This window comes from Petromyzon marinus, chromosome 3, assembly GCF_048934315.1.
Source record: "Petromyzon marinus isolate PM22_M1 ecotype Great Lakes invasive population chromosome 3, UKy_Petmar_22M1.pri1.0, whole genome shotgun sequence".
In the NCBI taxonomy this organism is placed as follows: Eukaryota; Metazoa; Chordata; class Hyperoartia; order Petromyzontiformes; family Petromyzontidae; genus Petromyzon; species Petromyzon marinus.
The window spans coordinates 19,257,772-19,267,741 of NC_133669.1; the positions used below are offsets into that span (position 1 = coordinate 19,257,772).

The 9,970-nt window shown below is 47.1% G+C and overlaps 1 protein-coding gene across 4 annotated transcripts in view; it reads left to right on the forward strand.

Annotated features, from left to right (window-relative positions):
* The window catches only part of LOC116956357 (monocarboxylate transporter 4-like), a 30,926-nt gene extending 24,752 nt beyond the window's left edge, over positions 1–6,174 (forward strand). For all 4 annotated transcript variants that reach the window (XM_032977954.2, XM_076052195.1, XM_032977953.2 and 1 more), the window contains exon 5: positions 647–6,174. In XM_032977954.2, the coding sequence (XP_032833845.2) occupies positions 647–1,341 (695 nt within the window). In that variant the 3' untranslated portion in view covers positions 1,342–6,174. The remainder of the gene's footprint in view (positions 1–646) is intronic.
* The last annotated feature ends 3,796 nt before the right edge of the window (positions 6,175–9,970 follow it).

The following is a 9,970-nucleotide window of genomic DNA, read 5'->3' on the forward strand; positions in this document are numbered from 1 at the left end:
CGGTGGCAGAACACTGCTTTATTTGTTTCTGCGACTACCATAAAAATGTCCAGGCCCTTACATCCATAGACCTTGCTTAAAATGTACACGTAAGAATACGTTGGGTATAATTGTGCTCTTGTCTGGTTGAGTTGCCTACAATTAGTGGGGGGGGGGGGCTGAGTGGTTTAACATTTTTCACGTTTGCCACTGAGCCGGCTTGCCTGGAGTCTGTGATTTCATTCGTGCTAGAACTGCCCAGTTGAAGACCTTGTGACATAATTGCATGCAACAACCTTAATGGTATTTCAGATAAAATACAAATTGGGGAAAATTATTTTCAAATAAATAATAATACCCTCACTCAGTTAAATCAAGGACATTTTAATATATAGCATTACCAAGACTTGATGTGTGAATGAGCTAAAACATTGTTAATTTGTCTAAAATGACACTGCCCATAGAAACGTGCATTTGGAGTATCTGGCTGCTATACATTTCCACATGATGAACCACATCGTTAAGTTATCATTTGTGGCCAGGCTGCTTGTGAAAAATAGCTGCATAGCTCACTGGGCCTTACCTTGTGAAATAAAAATGGTAGTAAAGCAAGTTTGTTAAATTAAACGTGATCTCATGACTATGCCCTCTGACCCCTACGCCCCAGGCCGCCTGGTGGATGCCACCAAGAACTACAAGCTGACACTGTACATGGCGGGCACGCTCGTCACCATCTCCGGCATAGTCATGGGCGTTGCCAACTTCTTCTGCCTACCCAAGGTGCAAGCTTGTCCACACGCGGCTCCCCCTCTGGGGCCCGGCAAGGAAGAGGGGCAGCCGCTGACGGTGGTAACCAGCACCGAGCCAGATCCCGATGCCATGCACAATAACCGGGGTCCCACGGAGCCCGACGTGGAGGCAAACGAAGTGCATGCAGCCCCGGACAAGGCCAAGCCGCCGTCGCCCGAGGAGAAGAAAGTGGATGCTGCACCAGCATCTGCGCACATAGAGGAGGAGGCGGTGGCGGCAGCGGTGGCTTCAACCGCGGCGGCTTCAACCGCGGCGGCAACGGCGGCTGATGAAGTGGTAGCAAAGGCAGAGTCGAAAGTGGAGGCAGAGCCGAAAGTGGAGGCAGAGACGAAGCCAGAGTCGACGGGAGAGGCAGAGGCACCGTCGAGCAAGGAACCAGACCCGGCTCCAGGCACGACTCGTGCCGACGTGGAGAGAGAAAGCGAGGTCTCTCCGCAGGCAGAGGCTGCCAGCGGCAACGACGACAACAAAGCGGCCACCGAGGAACTGAAGACAAACGACCCTACGAGTGGTGGAGATTCCGCCAACGTGGAGACGGAGCAGCATGCCTGATGGACTGGCCACCACCTCACACTGCCTCCAATTGGCGGGGTGGCACGTCCAGCGTCAACTCTCGTTTTGTTTTTTAAAAAAATTTTCCCGTTGCAGGTCTTAGCATCGTGTGTTCCTGTAGGGCATTTACCGTGATTATTTGAGTTGCGTTTCTAGGCCTAGGCTTATTCACGTCTAAAACGTGAAGTATGTGCGTGCATCGCACGCGTGCCACCGTCGCGATAATCGTGATGGATAGTAGCTGTCTAATGCCGGACTTCTCAGTTGTATTTGTGACCGGAAGCAAGTGTCTTTGCTGTACAGTGCATTTCCTTTGGTTTCCATCCGCAATTTGGAATCTGTTCAATTACCTCGAGATTTAGAATTGAGGCTGCCATTGTAGATTAGGAGCAGACGCTTGATTAGCTGCTTTCATCAACGTCATCAGATTTTTTCGGTCCGATGAATCTCGTCAGTTTTATTGAAAGACTCTTGATTAATGGTCAAGTCACTGGGAATCTCTTAGCGGTGCAGCTACATGTTGTACTTGGCGCAGATGTTGCTTCCGTATTGTGCAGTGGGAAATGTTATTGCAGCGACTGCAACAACGAGTTTTGTGGCGTTGAGGCCTTGTTCCATGAGCATGCACACAAGCTCTCCGTTACCCTCGGCGTGCTGATGTTCCTCAGGCCACTCGGTGAGAACCTCTGAAAGCCTGGGTTCGAATCCAGCACCCATCCACGATTTAACAAAGTTTGCGTGCAGAAAGTTTGTTGACAATTGCCCAAAATAATATATATTTTCACTTAATTTGGCCTCGCAACATTGGATTCATTCTGAGATATTACTAAATATATCAGAGAACGAGCAGTGAATTACTCTTCATACAGCGCTGGTAGGAGAGGTTTTTGAGACTTTAAAGGAGACTGGCATTTCCGTGGTCTCACCACTGTGAAGGATTGTTTACTGGCAAAGGCAACCCTCCACCATCTGTGAGGAGTCACCACAGTTGGATTTTTCTGTAAGGAACTCCACTCTAATGGCACAACTTTAATGCAGTTCGTAACATAAAAGGATGATTTGAAAACATGTAACGTGAGGCTGCAGAGCAGCCCATTGGGTGAGTGGTGTAGCAAGGCCTCAAGAGGACTAATTTGGAGTTTTGTACAACCAAGGCGTGCGACCATCTGTGGTGAATTTACCAGTTCTCCACTTTGCTAATACTCATGCGCGTGAGGTAAACATCAGCATAAGGTGAACTGGAAAGAACAACTCCTGTTCATCGATGTTTGTAGCAATAGCAGCACCACCTTGAGACGTGGTGTTAATTTTATCGTGCATATTTTGTCGCGCTCTGAAACTAACATTGCTACTAAAAATATATATACTAAATATATATATAGCCTTCTTGGTCATTGTTGCCACGATCTCACGATACAGACGCCCTCCCCCACCACGACGAGCCACCCCCTTCTGGTCCGGGTTGGTTTTTAGTAACCGGACTGCCTCCAGCTACCTCCGTTCCCATGAATTTAATTTGTAAGTAGCGCTGCGCTGAGTTCAGATGAGTGTCTGACCTCACCTTTTCTCTGACCGTTTTGTTTTACGACAGTTTAAACCACCACTGAGAGAGCGTCGAGGGGGACTGTAACATTTTGAACATTGTTTATAACCGCATTGTTTATAAAAACAAACCCATTGTTAAAACAAACCCCACTTTTCTAAACTTCCTCACTAAACATTCCCCCCCCTCTCCACTGACCTCGCCTAGATTCCAGGCCAGGAACGGTAAACCGTACCCCGGTCAGTTCTTAGGCCTCGGGGGGTCGGGGGAAGGAAGGCGCCATGAGGGGTCGCTCGTGGAGGTGAAGGGGAGAGAGCCGGGTCCTGGGGTAGCTCTATATCATCAAAGCGTGGGCGTAGAGCTGTGATGGGTTTGGGTGAGCGTTGATGAAACCATAATTCTCACCCATCTGTGGTGACGATGGCCATTATCGCTAATATTCACCAGTGTCGAGCATATTAATAAGCTGTGACTTAACTTGTATGGTCGGATATTTGGTGTTTGGACAGGGTTGGTGGATCATTTAGACCAACATGTATGTGATACACCCATTGATATGCGATTATATTTGACCACTGGCCAGGGCTTGGCAGTACAAGTACTTTGATGTAACAGATATATTTTGTATGTGTTCTCTTATCGTGTCCTTGGGTTTTCTCTGGGCAGTCTTCTTTTGAACCCAGTCGTGAAATCTGCTTAAAAATGAAGTGGTCGACAACTTCATGCAGCAGCCTCCTTAAAATAAACCTTGAGCCTCAGGCTGTCATGGATATAAAAAAAACCTAATTATCTTACAGCGTTAGACCTTTACTACCAACCTCACAGCACAGCAAGCATCAAATAATATATTAAATTACTAATGTATTATATTATATACCAGCAGAAGGAATAACTAGATTAAGTATTAGATATATAATATTTTTGTTTATTTTTATTTCCACCTGGGACCAAATTTGAATTGGGTGGGGTTTAGTCTCTCTGGCCGAAGGGGGTTCTTCGGGCCAGTGGAGACTTCTCCACCAGCGATCAACAGGTGCCGTCCGAGAGCACCAAGCTGCTCTTGCATCTCGAAGTGTGTTTCCCCTTTACCGCTTCCTCCCTTGTCATTAAAGGGGCAGTCCCGAGTATTTGCGTGGCTCGGATTTGTAGCCGGAGCGTGATGGCACACGCTCGTGATCCAGCACTTTGGGCAGGGTTGGTGGATAATGCAGATTTGCACTTCCCCGAGCTGTGAGGGAGCCAAGAGATTCAAGTATAGCAATAGATTATTGAATCCCAAGTGATTGGAGGTTTGAGTATTATTACCCCCTTCGTGTGAGATTCGTGTTTTTTTCTGGGCATTTCAGTTTATTTTAAGCCCCTAATGGAATAAACCAAGCCTTCCAATGCACGGTTGCTCCTGAATAAAGTATTTTAGGCTCCGTAAGGAATTCCAATATAAATTAGAATAAAAAAAAGTCAAACCAAGTAATCACTTGGGATCTTGTAGCTAACGGCTTACGTAAGAGTTCCCCTTAGATTGCCTTTGAAAGACAAAGGTTTTGGGAAAACAGTCTTACTGTCTTCACAATTTATGGAAGTGGCGTTAGGCTACATTTGTAGACTGGCAGCAGCCTTAATTGAATACCTTTGGTGATCATATTTCGAGAATCCTTCAACGGACCACTTTGGATTTATTGATTTGATTAAATTGATTTAATGTGCTTTCATGCAATTACTGTCATTCCAGCCTTTGCTTCCCCCTTGTGTGTGACCCACGAACTCCTGCAACCGACTCCCCTGTTGTGCGGCAACGGAAACACACTTCCAGACACAAGCCGCAGCTCAAGTGTTGCGAGCTGTATAGACTCTTCTTATATTACAGTACTTATTTTTCAGCAAAAGAAACCACAAAAACAGAAAACACTGGTATTTCAGTCTTCACAGTCCCATGGGGCTTCGTCCATGTGACCCGTTAGCCAGCTTGGCTGAAGACAGAAACCCAAAAAACAAACGCCTCTTATCCTCTAGACATCTGATACACACGTGTGGGCTGTGCTTCCTGGGCTATATCCAACGCGAGTTTTGAAGCTTTGTTAATTCACAAAGTTGCTAGGGTAGTACGCTCACGTGATTGTGATCTCAGTTTTTTTTAATTGTCAAGAAATCGTCTTTGTATCCAGGTTTCAGTTGCTGTGATTAGACGCTTTCATCAATTTCAAACTGTGTTGTAAACCGTTGTGTACTGTTTAGTGTCGCTGCATCACGAGCGCTCGATGTGAAGGTCACCATAAAGGTCGTTGAATCAGTTAACAGCACTCCACACTCACGCGGAAACAGTCCGAGACACAGCCCAGGTGTGTAGCTACTAATGAAGATCTGATTGCCGTTTTTTTTCTAGGTTTGTCTTTAATCCCTCTGTTTAATCCTGGAGCTTGCCCCCAGGAAGATGTTAACTCGTGGCCCGAGTGTGTGCGTGGGGGTTAGTGTGGTGAATGTGGGGCGGCGGTGGGGGGACGGGGGTGTTGTGTTTCAACATGTCGTCACAGTGTGTTGTGTTTCACCACTGAATGTGCTCCTCACGTGAACACGACACAGAAGGACGGGAGGGGGACGCGGAGATTGGGGGAGGGGAAATGGTTTGGAGGGATGGAAGAGGGAGACGGAGAGTGGGGCAGAGAGATAGAGGCGGAGATGGAGAGGCAGAGGAGAGTGTCAGCGGTGGAGGAGGAAAACGTAGAGAGCGACCGACGAACTTGGAGATAATGGAAGAGGTAGAGAGAGTGGAACAGGCAGAACGAGAGGAGAGTAGAAGTGAAGGTCAACGGCGTGCGTGCATGAAAGGTGTAATAGAAGAGTGAATGCGAGATAGAATAAATACATAACATTGGAGGTGGACAAAGGGAGGACGAGAGAAATGGAAACGTAAAAAAAATGAGGCGAGAGGGAGAAGTGGAGAGACGGATGGGGAGAGAGGTGAGAAGGAATGGGTATCGATAGGGAGAGACGAAGGTCGTGTCGAGTTACAGGGTGTCCGTGAGGCACTGTTTCTCCAAACCGTGGATACGTTTTTCGAGAGCAGAGAAGATTAATGTATTTATTTATTTATCTATCCATTCTATTAGTGGACAGCAGAATAAGCTCGCATTGTTTGCCAATGTGGGGCCGGGGGATGGGGAAGCGAGCAAAACAGAGGTCCGAGTGTTTGGATCGTGATGTTATCTTTCAAAATAATTTCTCAATGTAATAGTTATTTTTTTAACGTGTTGTTCCGTGCCACTGACTGAATAAAACTGGTTGTGTTGAACGTGCACGTGGTGAGATCTCTGACGACAGCGACGGGAGGTCCAGAAGTAGCCATCGGGATCCTGGAAGTTAAATCCTTTCCTGGAGGTACGGCGGTGGCGGAATATATTAACTGCCTCGCCTGGTATACAGGAGAGGTCGTGGGTTCGATCCCGATCCTGACGCCTGTATATTTGGAGTTTGCATGTCTCTCTTCCCCGCGGTCGCGTGGATTCTTCTCCGGATTCGGGTTTTCCCTCCACATTTAGAATCAACATGTATTTTAGAGTATTTGGTCGTTCAAAATTTAAATGTGATATAAGCAACTTCATTGTGCTATCATTTGTGGGCAGATCGTTTTTGAAAAAGAGCTATATAGCTCAGTGGGCCTTACCTGGTAAAATAAACATAGTTTTAAATATTGTCGAGCTTAGATTCATTCAGTTATTTTTAATCTGGTCATGTGGGTGCCCACTGACACGTTCCATTGAAAGTGGCATTGACACAAACGAGAACCAGTATCGCGTATCTTGAAATGAGCAACTGCACATTGAGGGGTCACCTTTTATACACTTTGGCAATGAATCCTATGAAGAGCGCACAATGAATATGTATGGGGCACAATTATATCATCCAGTGCGCATAGAACTTGTAGTCAACGTTACGCAAGGAAAACTGCAGTTATTTGGGTGTATCAATAGATGCAGCAAACTATCCAAACCACCCAGAAGCAAACCCTAGATGCAGAACATCGCATCCTAACGGGCTTCAACTAAAACCAGCTGATCAGTGAGATTGAGGGCCGAGCGAGGTGGATGGAGATCACAACCAGAGCTGCCAACACGTTGCCCCCAACCACCTCGTCTTTAGACCGGTGATGATAGCTGAATTGAAGGAACGTAGACACAACCTGAACCATGAGGGTTGAAGGAATAGATTTCTCCAATGGAGATGACAGGATCTTGGAATACTGCCCATTTCTTCACAAGAGCTGTGAGAAAGAACTGTAATCCCCTTTTGTTGCTAAATTCAAACATAAAACCCCCCCAGAAATGGTTTTATTCCACTTGGCCACCTTTTGTCGGCTGCCCAGTCGAGTCCACGGAAACAAAAACAGGTTTTCACCGAGGAAGCGTGGAAATATGGACACGGCGCTGGGAGGACGGGAAGTGTCGCTGCTGAGATCCAGGTCCCCCGCCCGCTTTGAGTGAACAATGAAAGATATTTGCGCTCGACGGCGTGGGATCCAAGTTGACCCAGCGGTCAGTGCGGTCACCACGCACGCACACGCAGTTCGCACGAGGCTGCGACTTTGGAGTCTTGGATCCCTTGGCCCCAACCTCAACCGCCCGGGTCCATCTTCATCGAGCGAGAATGATCGGAGCCGCATCATCGGTGCTGATATCACGAACAGGTTTTTTTTAGCCGAGAATGCTGCACTGCTTTTTGTGTGTTTTAGTTTGCTGTCCTTGCCCCGCACCCCCGATTAGCACGGTTGGCTTCGTACGGTGTAAAAGAAGTTAAAACGTACGTGGTTTTAGTTAGCGTTGTGATGTAATCGTAACGAATAAAAGAAAATACGCCACGTCATTCTGTTAACTTTAACGTTAATCATAAATGGACATTGGCACGTCCACTGCATCCCCACACGGCCGATATGGGCGACGCCGGCCGTTTTGCTCCACCGAGTGGATCAAACAAGAGTGAGATAAAAAAAATGACTGATATTTCGGGCAATGGCTCTTCTTCAGAGTAGAGAGAGGGGGCAGAGAGAGGAACTCACTTGCAGTTGGAGGTCACACTTTACACTGAGGCCCGTGGGGAAACTTGGAAATGTTTTGAAAGTTGGCAAGTTAATAGTTTAGAATCGAGCAGTCACAATGAGCATCCATCAAATAACCTCGTCAAGAATATAAACAAAAGACCGATTCACGGTTCCCTCAGTTTCCTTACAATCCCTGTTGATATGGTTTCAACTCCTGCCCACACTGCTTGCACGTCGGTGGATATTCGAATCTAGGAGCTCGGCCAGGAGTCAGCAACCTGCGGCTGCGGAGCCGCATGCGGCTCTGTAAGGACTGCTCCGTGACGTTACTTATTAAGGACCACCACCGTCTCGTAATTCACACCACAGTGCATTGCGGCTCTTGGAACATTGAGTTTTTCTTTCTTTCCCGATATCGAAAAAAATAGCCCTTTCTTGTTATTTTGGTTGCCGGACCCATGAGCTAGCCTGTGTCTACCCCAGGTCCACTCTGCCTAAAGACAGTAAGCCACCGTTGGCTTAGGGCTGGCTACCACATCGCTCGTGTGAGCTCGGGGACGACTCTGTGAGACGAGTTGTGCCTCGAGTTGTCAATCTCCTCTGTGGTCATCGCGACCTCGCTGAAACCACAGTGGTGCCACGCCGCTAGTTGGAGACGGTTTGCTTCCTGCTGATAAAAAAACTCGGCTCCAGTGACGGTGTAGGAACTGGATATGGGGGGGGGTCGGGGCAGGAACTGGGGGTTGAGATAAGAAGTCAAGTGGGGACATGCACCGAAATTAGACGTGATCGATACACTGCTGGATGAAGGCCTCCCCAAGTCGTCCGCATCTCACTCATCCCTGTGATGTAACAGTTTCAGCTTATCAAAATCTTTGTTTAGACTGGAGGAATCCGATGAGCTATGAAGCACTTTTTCGGACACGTCCAGATGTCCGGTGTTGTCAGTCTATCATTGGCTAGACTCGGATCAGAGATTATTTAATTGATGACGATTGCAACGATGAATATATTTATAATGAATGTTTTTTTATTGTGCTTATGATGATGATGCAATGGCTAGACCAGACTGGCTACACTGTACACACACAGCACAATAATCCTGAAGTAGACCAATTATATCGCAATGCTGCGTTGGCAGTGGTGCACACACATAATTAACAAAACAAGTCATCTGTTTTTCGTCAAAAACACTGTGCCCCTTAAAGTAAACATGAAATAAGCAGCTTTTCGGGCAATTACGCTTCTTCACAGCACTTCAGAGGAAATTCAAGTGCTGAACTTGTTTTTACGTCGAGGTGCTGCCATACCCTAGCTCGCCAGCAGAGGGGCAGAATGTTAACTACCTCGCCCGGTGTACAGGAGGACGTGGGTTCGATCCCGAACCCTGGCACCTGCTGTATATTTGGAGTTTGTGTGTTCTCCCCTTGGTTTGTGTGGATTCTTCTCCGGGTCCTCCGGGTTTTACCTCCACATTTAGAATCAACATGCGTTGAGTATTTGGCCGCTATAAATTTCCACATGAGCCACTTCATTCGGCTATCATTTGTGGCCAGGCCGCTTCTGAAAATGAGCTATTATAGGTCAGTGGGCCTCATCTGGTAAAACAAAAATGAAATTAAAGCGAGTGAACGAATCGCCATCTGTTTTCATCTGTACGTAGATTGAGCGTGGTTCCTTCGCATGCTCGGGTTTCCTCTTGCGTGTATAATAAACACATTGTGAATTTCCCGAAAACATAAACAGAAAAAATACGTGACCCTCCTGAAAAACAAGTCCTTACGAGTCGGTGTGTCTTTCCCGGATAAACCCGCTATTATTATTCTTGTTAAGTTCCCTTTTGAGTTTGTTCCAAATAAACCTCGAGCAAGGGATCGCGGGGACTGGGTTAAGTGGCTCGGCTCCTTTCATCTCGCGTGGAATTCTCTCCCCCCCCCGCCCCCCGGTCAGCCGTGGAAACAAAAGGGAGCCTCTGGATAGAGCAGAGCGCTTCCTCCTTCTGAACTGGACCTCGGCATTGCGAAGGATCAAACACAAAACAATGGCCTCGTCCCAGC